The sequence below is a fragment of the Salmo salar genome, chromosome 16 (genome assembly GCF_965601325.2).
Source record: "Salmo salar chromosome 16, fSalSal1, whole genome shotgun sequence".
NCBI classification, from domain to species: domain Eukaryota; kingdom Metazoa; phylum Chordata; class Actinopteri; order Salmoniformes; family Salmonidae; genus Salmo; species Salmo salar.
The window spans coordinates 48,594,858-48,613,196 of NC_138306.1; the positions used below are offsets into that span (position 1 = coordinate 48,594,858).

The following is an 18,339-nucleotide window of genomic DNA, read 5'->3' on the forward strand; positions in this document are numbered from 1 at the left end:
TCCCTTTTTCAGGACCCTGTCTTTCAAAGATAATTCGTAAAAATCCAAATAACTTCACAGATCTTCATTGTAAAGGTTTTAAACACTGTTTCCCATGCTTGTTCAATGAACCATAAACAATTAATGAACATGCACCTGTGGAACGGTCGTTAAGACACTAACAGCGGGACAAGTCTCTGAATGTCCCTGAGTGTCTCAGCCAGAGGCCGGACTTGAACCTGATCTCTGGAGAAACCTGTAAATAGCTGTGCAGCAATGCTCCCCATCTAACCTGACAGAGCTGGAGGGGATCTGCAGAGAAGTATGGTAGAAAGTCCTCAGATACAGGTGTGCCAAGCTTTTAGCATCATATCCAAGAAGACTCAAGGCTGTAATTGCTAACAAAAGTGCTTCAACAAAGTACTGAGTAAAGGGTCTGAATACTTATGTCAATGTGAAGGTTATTTTTAATACATTTGCAAAAATGTCTACATCTGTTTTTGCTTGGTCATTATGGGGTATTGTATTGTGTGTAGATTTATGAGGGGGAAAAATATATTTAATACATTTTAGAATAAGGCTATAATGTAACAAAATATGGAAAACATCAAGGGATCTGAATACTTTCCGAATGCACTGTAAACCTGATAACCCGAATCGGGTCCTGTCCTCAATTGAGGCCATTTTCTTTCCTCTGGAAAATATGCTACTCCCTATTCTCAGTAGGGTTGTACCGTTAGTGTTTACATGGAACTATAATATTCACTGAAAAAGACTCTCGTGACTCTTACTCCCACCAGAGAGTTCTGTCTGACCGATCGTTCCCCTCTCCTCCGATAGATGCTGGGACATCAATGAGGACTCCCCCTATTGGTGGATCGTAAAAGGGCCAATTGTTGTTTCTATCGGGGTGAGTAGGCCCTACAGGGGTGCAGTCATACACAATGTGTCATATTTTAAAGGGCGATACGTACTGATTATAGGCCATTTATATCATGGCATTGTTCAATACTCGTTTCTGACTGGCTTGAAGGGCATTCTAGAGTGCGCATTATTTAAAGTGGAACTTAAAGCATTAACTACTTTGCAGATATTAAACAAACAGACAATCATAATATCATTCAAAAATATATAATTCCCAGTTTATGCCTCAAAACCAACTTTAAGAGGTTTTAAAAATAGGTTATATTTGACAAATTCCATGACGTACAGTAAGACATTGTTGGCAGAATAGATGGGTGCATTTCAATGCGTAATTAATATAATTCACCAATACATTTCTTTGTAGTCACAAAATATTGCTATCAGGTTGTAAATCACAGCTGGACTGGTACATTGTTTGGTATATTGTTTGGTACATTGTTTGGTATATTGCTTGGTACATTGTTTGCTGCCTCCACCCATTCAGGATGCACTGGTTCAGTTTCAATGACTCAACATTTTGAACAGAAACGTACAAATGTAACTAAGGCTGGGAACGTCAATATAATTAAACTAGCAAGGGCAATGATCACAAGTCAGTCATAACGTAGCTAATAGGCTAGCGCACACACAAGGCCTGCGAGCCGAATAGGACACACAAGGCCTGCGGGCCGAATAGGACACACAAGCGAGTATAAATGAGTCAACAGTAGAGTCATCTAGTAATTACAGCCTGATGTGCTTGCATCAGTGTATTCAAATTCAATTGTACCGCTTTCGTGTGTCTCATTTACAGCACAGAGCTGAGGGAAAGTGTACAGACACATGCCACAGTCCTAGCTAGGCTACTAAAATGTTGTAGTCTGGCTTCGGTTTATTGTTAAAGTTTGAGAATGAGTAACCAAAAAACAAAACCTGCAACAAAACGCCATGCGAAGGAGAAATATGTAGGCCTATTACAGAAAGATTTGAGCAGTAGCCTAGGCTAGCTATTCAACTACAATACATCAATACTGCATTCAATCGCTCAAGTTCAGTGTTGCCAACTGATTTTCAGGGGAAGTTGCTAGAGGCAGGTTGATTTGTTGCTAAAAGTTGCTAAATTACGTTGTGATGTCATTGCGTGGTAACGTAAAACTGCGTCATTACGTGAAATACACAATAACGTTACTCAAATTGATTGGCCATCTCTGCAAAAAATATGATTTGACATTTGTTCAGGTACAGACTCCCATACTACTGCAGCCGGCCAACAATGACTTGCAATTTGCTGAAATTGCTGCTGGCCTGTGCACGAGCTGAGCGCCTGCTGCTGACATCACTCACAATGCACTTTTGCAGCCAGGCGTTGTGAATGAGTGTGTGACAGAGAAAATCGTTTTTGTGTAATTTAGAGGGAAAATGCGTGCATTTTAGCATTTGAGTCACTTTTCAAAAATTGCTAAAAGTTCCAAATAAAACATTTTAAGTAGCTAAATTTGTTGCTAGGTGCTGTTTGAAAAAAAAAGTTGCCAGGGTAGTCTGAAAAGTTGCTAAATCTAGCAACAAAATTGCTAAATTGGCATCACTGCCAGTGATACTGTACATGCAGTGCAATTAAAAATATATATTACATGTTTAAAATGTTACAACAACCTATAGCTACATTTTTGTTATTTGGAGTAAAATACTTTCGGATTAGGGTCGCAGCATATTATGCACATCTGCAAGCATCAAATCAAATTGTATTTGTCACATGCGCCGAATACAACAGGTGGAGATCTTACAGTGAAATAGCAGCAAAGGTTGGACATATATTATATCTCTTTTGTTTTAATGTTACAATGCTATATACAGCATCCTATGTACATAAGTGGACATTATAAAGGGCGAATTTGTTGTGTTTTATCTATATGGCCCGTGAGCTGATTGAGTTTGACACCCCTGTGCTAGCATATCTATTTATCTAGCTAGCTATTTATTTAGCCAGCTAAAACCCCGGAGCCTAATGTTAGCTGATGGCTAGCTGATGGGTTGATGTCATTGGAGGGGTGGGTGAGTGGCCAACTTTTTCCCCTTATGTCCTTTTTCGGAGGCTACAGCTAAAGATTCAGGTGTCATTTGGTTAGCTAGCAAGAAATCTGAATCAATTTGCTAACTAGCTAGCTATGCTAAACTTGAACGACTGTTATTCACAGTTAGCATGTCTCTTAGTTGTCAATCAAGTATATTTGTCATTGACCAAATGGACGGGCAGGCAGGTAAGTTCCCATTCAGGTGTCAAAACGTGGGTTGGGACAAGCATACATTGGCAGGCAAACTGCAGAAGGGCGAGCAGGCTACTATTCCACATCGTTTATCAGGGCAATTTAGACGTCCAACGAGCTGAAAAGGTTTGACAGGTTTTATCTAATGCTACCTCGTTAGATTTGATCTCATCTCGACTCTGGCCAGCATTAGTTGTTGATCCTGTTGTTGTGAATAGGCAACTGAGGGAGAGAGAGTTTACATTCTCATGGTTGTTTGATTAATAGAACTGTGAAGTACCCAAATGTAAGAGGAATCCCTTTGTAATTACATATTTGCAGAAATCCATTCAGGTGTATTTTGTGGCTTTTGGCAAATGGGTTCTAATGATCTAAAGTCACACTGTTGCTATTGCCTGTAAACACACTTCAGTTCAAATTGAATGAGGTCAGGCCCCTGTGGCAAATGGCTCATTTGCATATAGGCCTACTGTAGCTCTGATTGGCTATAGCACACCGGTCTGTGTAGACATGTTTTTTTTAGGTTTAATTTACAGTACTGCAGTATTTTTATTTATTTCACCATTATTTAACCAGGTAAGCCAGTTGAGAACAAGTTCTCATTTAAACTGCGACCTGGCCAAGATAAAGCAAAGCAGTGCGACAAAAAACAACAACACCGAGTTACACATGGAATAAACAAACGTACAGTCAATAACACAATAGAAAAATCTGTATACAGAGTGTGCAAATGAAGTAAGGAGGTAAGGCAATAAATAGGCCAATAGTGGCGAAGTAATTACAATTTAGCAATTTACACTGGAGTGATATATGTGCAGATGAGGATGTGTAAGTAGAAATACTGGTGTGCAAAAGAGCAGAAAAACAAATATGGGGATGAGGTAGGTAGTTGGTTGGATGAGCTATTTACAGATGGGCTGTGTACAGCTGCAGCGATCGGTAAGTTTCTCTGACAGCTGACGCTTAAAGATAGTGAGGGAGATAAGTCTCCAACTCCAGTGATTCTTGCAATTCGTTCCAGTCATTGGCAGCGAACTGGAAGGAAAGGAATTAATTGTCCAAACTTTGGCCGCTTTCCCGCTCTATATTGCTATAGAATTTTCACAAATGCCTTACTATACGTCATTCTCAAACATTCTATGGATTTATGAAAATGCCCATTTTTAAGTGCTCGTTTGCCAGAAATTGTTTTAAAGTGTCATTCTTCCTGGGGGTGTATATAGACCAATTTGAATAAGATTTAATGTTGCTAAAACACTGACAGTTCCACTTTAAGCAATAAGGCACATGAGGCAGTGCTATATCTTGAATACAGTCACCTGTGATACACCACTGGTCATCCGTTCTAAACAAAATGGTGGCCTACCCCAGCCAAACCCTGTCCTAACCCGGATGACACTGGGCCAATTGTGCGCTTCCCTATGGGACTCCCGATTACGTGCATTTGTGATACAGCCTCGGGATCAAACCCAGGTCTGTAGTGACGCCTCTAGCACTGCAATGCAGTGCCTTAGACTGCTGCGCCACTCGGGCCCTCCCAATGATACTAAACAAGCTGCATTTTCGCATTTTATCTATTGCCATTTTCTTGGACATGTTCCATGATAATAACGTTGATGCATAATTTCAACTGGCTCAGATAAAGTTCGAGTGAACGGTGCCCAGACCAGATTATGTATGTTACAACAGAGATCAAAATTCAATAGTGAAACGTTTCCAGACAGGCAGACAGCAAGGTTTATATTAACCCCTGCTTTACCAAACTAAATACTAGACTGGAAGCAAGGGGGAATAATGTGAGTTGATATAAATACACAAGATGATTCAGACAGCTACATGAACATCATATTATGTAACCATTTTCAGATGGAACTGTTAGCAGGCATAGGTGTGTGTGACGGCCAATACAGCAAGGCTTGGAACACTGCTCATCCAATCAGTATTCCCTTTATAAACTGGGTGGTTCGTGCCCGGAATGCTGATTGCCGTTGTGCCTAAGAACAACCTTTAGCCGTGGTATATTGGCCGTATACCACACCTCCTCGGGCCTTATTGCTTAAATAACTTATGGTACAGTATGTCAGCATGGTAGAATTCAATGGCTATAGTTCATTCTTACATGTTCTATGTTTGAGCTGCTTTTGAAAGCAAAAGTCAAATTGAAAACACTACTGGCATTGTTGAATTAGATTTTCATAATAGCAAGCTAGGACTGATGGTTTCGTTAGCTAAACTGGCAAGTCTGTTTGGTTACCATGGCCACTTCAGCAGAGGTTGAAGACATTTCTTGCTGCAAATGTGTTAAACTATAGCCATGGTATAAAACGGATAATCAACCTGGGTCTTTATGCTTTCTCTGAAAACTAATGCAACTCTTTGGAAGGTTAGTTCCACCAAAGATTTTTATAACTAAACCAATAGCCCACAGCCTGTCATTTCCAATGGGAACACGAGTCATAGTGGGCAGAACAAGCAAGAAGGTGGGCAGAGCCCAAAGGGTAAAGTCTACAAAACTTAGTCCACTCTGTTCATAAGATTCTAGTTTGGGGAACAGAAAACTGTATTGAGATCAAATGTTTCATTGATGAGAAAATGTGCAGAATGTCGGCCAAAATCCATCTCACGCCATCTTCTCCCACTGCCGGCCAATGGGCTTCCTCTCGCTGCCATATTTGGTAGTGAGTGGAAACGCCAAGCGGATGCTTCACATTCATACATCCAGTGAAATATCCGTGTCATTGTTCTGTGGTTCCACTCAGCTAACGCGTCGTCGAACACCTTCCATGTCATTCATTATTTTCCATAGAACTTATCCCTTACTTATGTGATAGGGAACTTGTGATTGTTTTTTGCCTACTTTTAAAGAAAGTTAATGCTTTATTCTGATATTTCTCCATTGATCTCTGTCAATTCTAGGCAGGGAAAATTGTCCTGAATCCGTACCAAGTACAGATTGGTTTTCCTGTTGCCGTGGCAATGCAAGTTGCAACTCAGAAAAGGAGGAATATTGTTTGTTTAGTTCACTTTATTGAATCCCCTTGGGAAGATCTATAGTTGTACTCATGTTGTGTTACTGTAAAGCACTCTGAGACACTGTGGATAAAAAAAAGAGGGAAAAGGGCTTTATAAAATGATTGATAGAATTTTTATTAAATCAACAGGTGAATTTCATCCTCTTTTTGAACATCATCAAAATCCTGATACAGAAACTGAACCCTCGTCTGATCCAGTTCAATAACTCTGACCACTACAGGTGAGTTTTTTTTTTCTTCTCCATTGGATGATACAAGAATGGATCGATATGATTGGATAAGAAGTTGGGTATCCTTGGGTATCCGATTGGGCAGTTCCAATGGGAAGTTACTGCCTGGAAAAGACAGGGGGAGACAATTATAGGATACAATCTAAATTATGTCTACTGTACCATCTATTATGATGTCTGTCTGCAACAGATACATGGGAGATCTGAGTGAAGTCAACTTTCCTAGTCTCCATTTTGAGTAGAGAGACAGTCACCATAATCACTGACTGACTTAGTATTCTAAGTACAGGAAGCAGGTAATGAAGTTTGTTGCTCAAGCACATTCTGGGGTCACTGAAGTGACTCAAAATAATCTCCCACAAACACAGGTGGGGAAAAACAACTACTTAAATATGATCCCCAATTAGAGACAACGATGACCAGCTGCCTCTAATTGGGAATCATACAAAAACCCCAACATAGAAAAAATAAACTAGAACACAACAGAAAAATTAAACTAGATTTAAAAAAAAAAAGTCACGCCCTGACCTACTCTACCATAGAAAATAAGAGCACTCTATGGTCAGGACGTGACAGTTGGGTGCTTTTAGAGAGTTTAGAAACAGGCCTCTTATGAAGAGCTCTGTTCCAGTTTTAATGAGCTAAGAGGCTTTCTATACAGGCAAAACTGCATCAGACTTTTAACTGGAGTTAATTTGATTTCAGTTCATTTAAGTAAATTATCAGTTCATTTAAGTTAATTTTCATTCAGTTCATTTCAGTTCCTCTAGTTAATTTCATGTGGATGTCTGTCTGCTATCTTCTGTAATCATAGCTGGATTTCACTTCTAAAACTCACATTGCACCATCTTTAACTTTCCCTCACATATGAGTGCACTGGTTTAATAGGTGAAAACAATGGTGGAAAATCTACCTATTACTTACCTATCCAGTCTTTTGATATCCATGAAGGAAAGTAGTCAAGGGCTGAAGGAAACATGTTTTTGTAATGGAATGCTTCCAATGTGGGCAAGGTCTGATTCACCCACCACCGAGTCACTGCAGTGTGTCTGACCTGGAACATACACCACTTCACCTCTCAAGTGGCTTAGTAGATGAATACCTTATTGGAGGGCAGTGCAGAATAATTGACTAGAGCCCTGAAAACCCTCATGCATATGTAGGCCCTATTATATTCTCAAAGGTCAGTGAAGTATACTTTTTTTTAAAGACATGAATACCTATAATATGATACCAGTATTTTCCCACTCGTAAATTACTTTGAAATGCATTCTTGTACACAATCACATATACTTCAACATTTCGCTACACCCGCTAAATGTGTGTATGCGACCAATACATTCGATAAACATGAACACCCCCAGAGATTATAACGTATTCTCTCTTCCCTCTCTGCTAGACGGCTGACTAAGTCAACCCTGCTCCTCATCCCCCTCTTCGGGACCCCCTACATGGTGTTTAACTTCCTACCTGACTACTTCAATGTTAGCGTGCGCCTCTGGATCGAGCTCTGCATGGGGTCCTTTCAGGTACTCTGATCCACACACACACACACCAGGATTTCCGTTAGGAAAATGAGGCGCCGGACACTTGACCGGAAGCATTTACATTTACCGGTCATTTAAGAAATGTACCGGATCCATATTGGTTGGGCAACCTGATAAGGGCATCCACTCACTGTGCTCAAAATTCCAGAAGTTACATTTACTTTATGGAAATTCATCTTATTAACACAACATGCAATGGCGTGCGACATTCTAACCGAATTCCGATGAGCAATTTGAAGACTTTAGAATAAATAGGCCGGGCATCCAAAGATAGGGAAGCTAAAAGTTACCTAAATAGCTTACTCCTCTATACAGAAATAAATATAATCATTCAAAATAGGCTACTACACCAGAAAGCATGATTTGGCCACAGAGGATCATTAGCTTATTTTTAAAAAAGCTGCCGATTGTTTTAGATCGCATAGCCTCCAGTCGGAAGGGCATGCAATTTGGCCAGAGTACTCGGCAAATACCAAATAGAAAAACAATTTGGTATATTATATTTGCTGTAAATATAATGAAAAGACTCCAATCTGTCTTTTAATGAGAAATTCTCAACTTAATTGAGCGAAAGGTAGCCTCTTATTGGCACCAGCAGAGAACATCGGCTAAGTCCCCTCACATTAAATAGCTCACAATGTTATCCGCTAATTGCATTATGAAACCAACATTCCCGTGTGTAGCCTTGTGCCCAATGTGAAGAAATAAGTTTATCAAAATTAAGCTAAACGTTTTGATCTGTTGCATTAGCCTCATTGCTTTTGAATGTTTTTTGGATGTGACCTAGGCCTGGTTGTATGCATTTGGGGTCTATCCTCCCACAACTGTCCCAGAGTCTGTTTGGAATAGGCAATTTCTTTCACGAAGAGAACGAACGACAAGCTGACCAATAGAATAGGTACACTTTTCTATTATGGGGAATAGTAGACTGACATATGCTAGTGATTTTGTTATTCATTACTTTTCCCTCAGCCAACAAGGTGAGTAAACTAAACAAATTTTCACCATTAAAAATGCACCTTCATAATAAAGCATTCCATGTATGCTAGCTGTGACAGATGGAAATATTCGTTCGAAATTTAGAAAGACGGATATCTAAATATTCAACTAGCATGGGTCGCTAATATGACTATGATTGTGACTTTGGCTCTGGACAATGAAAGAAAGATTTGAAAGCCAATATAATGAGAGAATGTCTATTCATATGGAAGTTTTTATAAATGTATAAACATGCCTCTATGTAGTAGTAAGACGTTCAGCTTACAAACAAATAAGTACATGTTTTCAAAATGCATATAACCTGTCTCCAGCTCATTGCAAAGTGGTGTGTGACACTGAAGCCTGCCTCGTTGCCTGTGCGAGTTTCAATGTCACCATTTTGAAAAAAAAAAAAATTTTACACACCAATGCTTTTAGAATTGTTGTGCACTGATTTTGATTTGGATTATTAAAGCACGTTTCACTCCAGCAGCAACAAACACCTGTTTGATGAGCTGTAGTGGAGACTGTCGCTATAGCGACTGCTATTTCAGGCTAAATTGCATTATTTCGCAATGGGATTTTTCCCCCCTTTTCTCCTAGACAATTGACCGGTGCCAATTTAAGTCATCTGCTTTTATTTTTAATAGATTAAAAGCCAACCATTACCGGTTAAAGGAAACAATGACACAGTCTTATGAAGTGGATATGTTGCCTCAAAATGTGTTGTGGTATGTACATCGTATGTAATGAATATTTATATAAATCTAATTTACATAAATTATTCCTGGGATGGATAGCACTTTTACAGCCTGTAAAACAAAGTCATCAGAATATAAAATAGAGCAGTTACTTACATGAACAATTCTCAAGTTATGTAATGCCTGATAATCATAGCATACTAGTTTGTCATTTGGCCTTTTACATAACTTAAAAATCGGATCAAATAAAATAGGATAACATCCCCAAAAATGTTTAAGCTATCACTTGCTCTGCCCAATCATGCCCTCTAGAATGCTCCTCTCCCTCTGTAAGACCAAGTGCTTGATAGAGGGAGATTTGGCCAGCCTGAGTTACCAGGCAGAGGTTTCAAATGGTTTCCCAGGCCAAGCCATCAGAGTTATCTACTGTATTAATAATTATTCATTCACCTCTAACAGTCAGACAGCCCGGGCTAGTAGACCAGACAGCTCCGTAAAAACACTTGATAGTCAATATTTTATCCGATGTCACATGAGGACAGGGTCTGATCACCTCCAAAACAAAGGTCATGTGGTTCGATAGAAGAATGCCTCTGAGGGTTCAGAGCTTGAGGTAGTCACCTCATACAAGTACTTGAGTATGGCTAGACGGTACACTGTCCTCTTAAGCACATAGCCAAGCTGCAGGCTAAGATTAAATCTAGACTTGGTTTCCTCTATCGTAATTGCTCCTCTTTCACCTGAGCGGCCAAACTAACCCTGATTCAGAACAGTGTGCTCGGGTTGAGGTGTAGGGTTTGAACATGGTAGGGAGGGGCCGTTCCTCTTGTTGCTCCGTAGGCAAGCACCATGGTTTTGTACTGGATGCGAACATCGATTGGAAGCCATTGGAGTGTGCAGAGGAGCAGGTGCCATGGTAGAAAAGTAGTTGAGTGTCAACCGCATAGCAATGATAGGAGAGACCATGTGAGGATGTGACAGAGCCAAGTGACTTGGTGTATAGCGAGAAGAGGACTCCTGTGTGGCTCAGTGGGTAGAGCATGGCGCTTGCAACGCCAGGGTTGTGGGTTCAATTTCCCAGGGGACCAGTACAAAAAAAAAATGGATGCACTCACTAAGTTGTTCTAGATAAGAGCATCTGCTAAAAATTACAACAAAAAAAGAGGGCCTAGAACTGAGCCCTGGGGGACACCAGTAGTGAGAGTATATGGAGCAGACACGGATCTTCTCCACGTCACCTGTAGAAGTGGCCTGCGAGGTAGGATGCAAGTCAAGAGTGTGCAGAGCCTGAGACGCCCAACCCTGAGAGGGTGGAGAGGATGATCTGATGGTTCACTGTGTTGAAGGCAGTGGAGAGATCTAGGAGGATGAGGAAAGAGAGTCAGCTTTGGCAGTGCGGAGAGCCTCGTGACACAGAAGAGTGGTCTCAGTTGAGTGACCTGTCTTGAAGCCTGACTGGTTACATTCAAGAAGATCGTTATCAGAGACAGCACGCTCAAGTATTTTGGAAAGAAAATAGAGAAGGGTTACAGGTCTGTAGGTTTTCACATCAGATGAGTTGATGGAGGGGAGCGACTCGGGATATTTTGAAGTCAGAGAGGACGCAGCCAGTGGTCAGGGATGAGTTGATGAGGGAAGTGAGGTCTCCAGACATGGTCTGGAGGGTATGGGGTCGAGCAGGCAAGTTGTCGGGTGGCCAGACCTCACTAGTTGCAGGATTTAATCTGGAGAGAGAGGGGAGAAAGAGGTCAAGGCATATGGTAGTTCTGTTTGAGTGGGACTATTGGACTCAATAGGCTGAGTGAATGAGGAGTGGATGTTGTCAACCTTCTTTCAAAGTGGTTGACAAAGTCATCAGTAGAGAGGAAGGGGGTGGAGGATTAAGGCGGGAGGAGAAGGTGGAAAAAGAATTTCCTAGGGTTGGAGGCAGAAGCCTGCAATTTAGAGTGAGAAGGTGGCTTTACCAGCACATACAGAGGAAGAGAAGGTAGAGAGGAGGGACTGAAAGGATGATAGGACCGCCGGAAGTTTAGTTTTCCTCCATTTTTGTTCATCTGCCCGCAGCCCTGTTCAGTCAGCTTGCAATGAGTCACTCAGCCACGAAGCAGGACGGGAGGTGCAAGCCGGCTGGGAGGAAAGGAGATGCGGAAAGGAAGGAGAGTAGGGCCGAAGAGGCAGAATCAGGAGACAGGAAGGAAAAGGATTTATCAGAAGGGAGAGACGATAGGACAGAAGAGGAGAGAGTAGTGGGAGAGAGCGCGAAGATTGCGACGGCGCATGACCATTTGGTAGGGGCTGAGTGGTTAGGGTTGGAGGAAAGGGAGACAAAGGAAACAAAGCAGTGAGGTTAGTAGGTGAATAGCCTCTAGTAAAGATGAGGTCAAGTGTATTGCCTGCCTTGTGAGTTGGAGGGGATTGGGAAAGGGTGAGGTCAAGGGGGAAAGACAGAGTTGGAAAGAAATTAATCGAAGGCAGAAGTCGGGAGGTTGAAGTCGCAAAGTAAGAAGTGTGGTGAGCCCTTGTTAGGAAATTTGCTTATCAAGGTGTCAAGCTCATTGAGGAACTCCCCCAAGGGCACCTGGTGGGTGATAGATGACGACAATGTTAAGCTTGAGTGGACAAATGACATCGACGGCATGGAATTCACATGAGATGGAGGTGAGAGAGGGAGAAAACATAAACTCTCCAGTTAAGAGAAATGAATAGCCCTGTGCCATCACTGCGACGCCCAGATGCTCTTGGAGAATGAGAGAAAACGTAGTCAGAGAGCAGCAGTGTTCTCTGGGATGATCCATGTCTCCATCAGGGCCAAACAAGTAAAGGGAGTGAAGGGCAGCATAGCGTGAGATGAACTATGTGTTCTTGACTGCAGATCGGCAGTTTCAAATGCTGCCAAAGACCTTGAATTCCACATGGGTTGTGTGCACAGGGTACATTAAGAGTTGCAGCCAAGGGGTATGAAACGTTTGTAAAGCCTACAGGGAGAGGAGCGAACAGGTATAGAAAACACACACACACTTGCCAAAGCTACAAAAGAGCAAAATGAGAATATGTAAATAACTTGGTAAGATAGTCAAATGAGATAGTGGTGTGTAGCCTTCCTCTCTTTCCTTCATTATAACTCTGCAGAACCGTCTTTGTTTCGGCGACGGTCTTAGTTTTGCCGACGAGACTGACACGACCGCCATTTACAGCTGCCGCTGAGAAACCAGGGGAGACTGAAGAACTAACACTAATTGCTAATTGCCTAGCACACCTCCCTGTACTAATTCCTGATTGCCTAGGAGAGGAGAAACCATTCCCCCCAAATAAAGCCACTGATTACCAAAACAAGTCACAAATTGCCCTGCCCGTTGATTCTGGTGAATGTGTCAACAATCATCTGCAAGTTATGAGCAGTCAGCAGTTCATACACCAAGTAGGCAACTGGGGAGACATACAGCACTTAAAGTAGATGGCCCTAGACAGCAAAAAGACTAGGAGACAGCAACAGATAAAGACAAAAATGATACTTATCAAATATAGAAAAATAAACCGTTAGTTTATTCCTGTTTCTCATAGTTGCCTATCATAAATGAGCTCTAATACAGGATTGGTTCATGGGAAGAGTGAGAAACAGCTGACAACTGATTCATGCCACATCTTTAGGTTCTAAAGGTGACAGGAAAAGCAGGAGAGTTTAGATAGTGCCTGCGTCCCAAATGGCGCCCTATTATAGTGCCCTACTTTTGGCCAGATCCCTAGTGCACTATGTAGGGAATACAACCAGTCTCATCAACTAGTTCAACACTAGCATAGCTTACAGCGAGCTCCTTAACAAGCACGATACATATTTGCGGTTGTTCAGCTGTTGACGCTATGGCTGAATCTGTGCAGCAATATATCATATACCTTTTATGGCTTGATGTACAATTATACTTGCCACAATTATACTTCACAATTATACTTCTCTTAAATGTTGAGAACATCTGGGTAATTAAAATCTATAAATATTGAGTTATTGATTATATATCCTCTGTCTTGTAGGGGCTGATTGTAGCGATCCTCTACTGCTTTCTCAATCAAGAGGTGAGTAGCCTTCACTAACTTTCCAACCATTATAAACACCAACCGTTCTGTTCTGCTCTCTAAATGTTGCTTTGATATAAATCAGAAGCTAATAATGTAATATAAGCCATTGAGCAGATGCCTGTATCCAAAGCATCTTACACAACAGTGTTTTAGGTATTAACATGGGTTACCATGGATCCCGGGGTTATTAACATGGGTTACCGTGGATCCCGGGGTTATTAACATGGGTTACCGTGGATCCCGGGGTTGTCTCTGGAACACTCTTCACATTTCCTGAAAAAATCGAATGACAAGACCTGAGAAGTAAATACAACATCCCCAATGCAATTCCACAATTCCACAAAAATGCACAACATTGCTCCAGTGTCACAGTCAATAATGGTTGATCCCTGGTCGTGAACCCACTCTCCGAGGGAGTCTCAGGGGGAATGGGTTATGGAAAAAACACATTTCCAATTCACACATAATACATGCACATGTGTGAAATAGGACAAATGTGAGCACCCACCCACTTGCTGCCCATATGAGAGCTTCAGTAGAGAATGTGTGATCAACAAACGGTATGAGAGTAGAGATGATCCCCATTAAGATACCTTGATATTTAAACTATTTCCACTCTTCATCCCCCCTCGTTATTCATGAGCTGATCTGCCATCTGTATAATCATCAACTTGATTTTTCCAAATATAGGACATTTTCTGTCATGCGTTAAAGGAGGTTATCTAGCAAGCTTAGCAACCTTGGCCATTTGACTTTGGTTTGACTGCCATTACAAATGTTGTATGATTGGAAAATGCTATACTCTGGGTGTGCTCTGTGTCGAAATGCACTGAATTAATTGAGAAACATGATAACGCTCTGAATTTATGAAAGGCCTGTTTTACAATTCACAACAATGTCATTGGTGATCAAATATATTTATTAATGAATGATAGTTACTCTATCAGTTTAATTTGCTCTGAAATCTTTACATTGTGGCGCAGCACCACTCTTATTTGGGGAGAACCCATAGTTACCACATCTTGGTTTTAAACGGTGTAGATGGGGCACATCCGATTTTTTTGCGGTATTTCCCGGGACTCTCGAGATAAATTTGAATTATTCCCGGTATTGACACTTGGTAGATTTTCGGGAAAATATGAATCCCTACTGAGTTTACACTGAGTGCTTACAAATCAGTTCATTTGATCCCAGCTGGGTTTTTTTTTTCAGATTTGCACCACTTATTGACTAGCTTGTGTAATTCAGCAATGAAACTCAGTGCTGCTGTAAATAGAAACACACAATAGTCAATAAGTGATTACGTTTTTTCATCATTCAATGAATTTCATTCATTCGTTTGTTAATTCGTTCATTTATTCATCCATCCATTCATTTTCAACAACACTGAAACTGGCTGTCGTAATCTGAAGTCTCTCCAACAATGTCAGTGGGGATGTTATCTGAGGTCTTTGTGTGTGTGCATTTAGATCCTATTAAATTACTAGAGGGGCTATGTCATAAAGTTCCATAATGGGGTGAAAATGGCAGCCATCTTAGTCAAGAAGAAATTCCAAACCAGTCTAATTGGATTGAATGGCAGTAAAGGCATAGGTGATGCATTCCCTAGGAATAGGATAAAGTAATCCTTCTAACCCCCCCCCCTTAAAAGATTTAGATGCACTATTGTAAAATGGTTGTTCCACTGGATATCATAAGGTGAATGCACCATTTTGTAAGTCGCTCTGGATAAGAGCGTCTGCTAAATGACTTAAATGTAAATGTAATTCCCTGCTTTTACTTATGCAGGAAAATAAAATAAAGGCATTTGATATATCAGAAATTGTGTAATGGAATTATAATCAACCTGTCATATAATTATAAATACAGTTTATATGGGTTTTATATACTTTCTGTATAAATAGCCTCTAAAATATATGTAAACAGACCATAAATGTTTTAGACTGTTTTCTTTGAAATCTGTGAGTGATGCTATATGATACAATATCAGTAACTGTTGCATTTACAACTAGTCTAAATCCTATCATCAATTGATTTGAGCCAGTGTATAGCTGTGGATTGACTTTGAATGGAATGTTGGTATATTTGCAGTTAATTTGAAAAATGTATGGAATCATTCCTCTAAAACTGTCTGGCTAGCTAACACAGATAGAGTGCAGATAAATTCTTCACATTCATTGTTTTACACAATTATCTTATCACAGTACTGGTTGACCAACTCCTGACCAAAATGGCTGCCCTTTATCCCATCATAAGAAGGTTCTCGTCCATTATAGTATTCTATTTCCTAATTCTATGGGTGTGTATCTGTTTGTATCAGGTCCAAAAGGAAATCCATATGAGGTGGCTGAGGTGGCAGGATAACAGCTACGGAGTGGTTCTGCCCGGTGCCAAGGGAAGTCAGATGGACACACATTTCTAGTGCCACACTCTTCATCCACCTCCCCCTCCTCCTTTCTCCAACCTCTATATGTGTGTCTTTCGGAGGGGTTGGAATAAACCAGAAGTTTCCATTGGACAACGGTCATATTCTTCTTCTAATTCCTGTGGCCTCCACACATTGCTTATATATTTTTAGAAGGAGAGGGTGCTGTACATTCTGTCCCTAAAGCATACAATGTCCTCTCTTCCCATCATCACAATCTCATTGCTAAAGGGACCACCACTGGGTTCATCCATTGTGTCCAGCTCAAGATGAACTGTTGCAGCACTGTGAAATGCCCTTCCTCCTCCTCATCCTCCTCCTCCTCTTTCTTCTCTTCAGTATCATCTATGGTTAAGTTACAGAGAAGCCTGTCTCTGAGGTACTATACCATCAAGGATTAATGAAGTGTTGATATTTTTTCTTAACAAAACAAAGTTCAAAAATCTTTTAGACTGGAAAATAGAGGGTTTTATGTATCAAATGTGTCCCTGTTTTTCATCTTTTATGGGAATATTGTCTTATATGTTTGTAGCTTTCTCTCCGTGTTTCAGTAGGTCTGTGTGTTTTGCTCTCTCTCATTCTCTGTGTGTGTTTTGCTCTCTCTCTTTCGCGTGTGCGCGTGCGTGTATGCATCCATGTCCTATTATCCAATGCTTTAGATTCTGAATACAGTATTAGGTCCCCTGGAGGCCCTTTCATTAGGCTTCTTGTGGCTATTGATGGGTAACGTGCAATGTATACAGGAGTATTGTGTGTCGAAGACAATTCTCCCCTGGAGGATATTAAAGTTCATCCTATCCTATCCTTTCTTATTGGCCGTAAGCATGAGAAATACACATATGTATGGGCTACAGTTCATCACCGCAGGATAATTCCTTAGCCTCTAGCAGTGTCAAGAAATATGAAAAAATTGGACCAATTCTGTTTGAATAAAGCTGTGTGCTTTAATGTGGGCTGAATGTTCTGTTTGAATAAAGCTGTGTGCTTTAACATGGGCTGAATGTGATGTATAATACGACAGAATTGAAAATACTCCGAAATATATGGTGTCTCCTGAGATACAGCTACATTTATACTCGAACAGGTTAGTACTGCAAAGAGATGGCGTCTACTAAGAGTTTCAATCTCACGCTGCCCTCAAGTGGTGATTCGTGTTGCAGGACAATTTAGGCAACTTTTTCACAACCTATTTAGAGTCACATGGCAACCAGGAGGGTTGCTGGCATGAACATCCCAGGTGGCTCCTACTGCTCTGGTGCCCTTGAGCAAGGCACTTAACCCCTAGCATGCTTCTGGGTGCTGCTCTGAGGCGGACCCCGTAGGACTACTGGGGTTGGGTATTGTGACAGCAAAATCATTTGTATTCTATATCTGTTCATTTCAACCCCCTTACAAAAAAAGAAGAACCCTCAGGAATTGTGCAGGTGACTAATGTTGATAACTATCAGAGTTTTGCCTATGTTTCTGCAGGACTCCTGCAGGACTTTCTGAAATCCAGCAGATCCTGCAGGTTTTTTTATATTCCTGCAGGACAAGGTAGGTACCTTTCTGCAGGTCAAGGCTAATTCCTGAAGTAAACTCTGCAGAGGCAGATCCTGCTGTATTCATTTATTCCTGCAAGACAAATCAAAGTTTATTTGTCACATGCGCCGAATACAACAGGTGTAGACCTTACAGTGAAATGCTTACTTACAAGCCCTTAACCAACAATGCAGTAGTTTAAGAAAATACCCCCCAAAAAGTAAGAGATAAGAATAACAAATAATTAAAGAGCAGCAGTAAATAACAATGGCGGGGGCTATATTCAGGGGGTGCCGGTACAGAGTCGATGTGCAGGGGCACCTGTGTCGAGGTAATATGTACATGTCGGTAGAGTTATTGAAGTGACTAGATAATAACAGAGAGTAGCAGCAGCGTAGGGGGGGGGGGGGGGGGGGGCAATGCAAATAGTCTGGGTAGCCATTTGATTACATGTTCAGGAGTCTTATGGCTTGGGGGTAGAAGCTGTTTAGAAGCCTCTTGGACCTAGACTTGGCACTCCGGTACCGCTTGCCGTGAGGTAGCAGAGAGAACAGTCTATGACTAGGGTGGCTGGAGTCTTTGACAATTTTTAGGGCCTTCCTAAGACAACGCCTGGTATAGAGGTCCTGGATGGCAGGAAGCTTGGCCCTAGTGATGTACTGGGCCGTACACACTATCCTCTGTAGTG

At 41.2% G+C, this 18,339-nt stretch overlaps 1 protein-coding gene across 1 annotated transcript; it reads left to right on the forward strand.

The window, feature by feature from the left end:
• Positions 1-799: 799 nt before the first annotated feature.
• LOC123727710 (growth hormone-releasing hormone receptor) lies at positions 800-17,120 on the forward strand (the record flags this gene model as incomplete). Its single annotated transcript, XM_045696678.1, has 5 exons — positions 800-889; positions 6,308-6,399; positions 7,808-7,937; positions 13,661-13,702; positions 16,026-17,120. Coding segments are annotated over 5 exons (456 nt in total), but the record flags the coding sequence as incomplete, so codon positions are not given.
• Between the last annotated feature and the right edge of the window lie 1,219 nt (positions 17,121-18,339).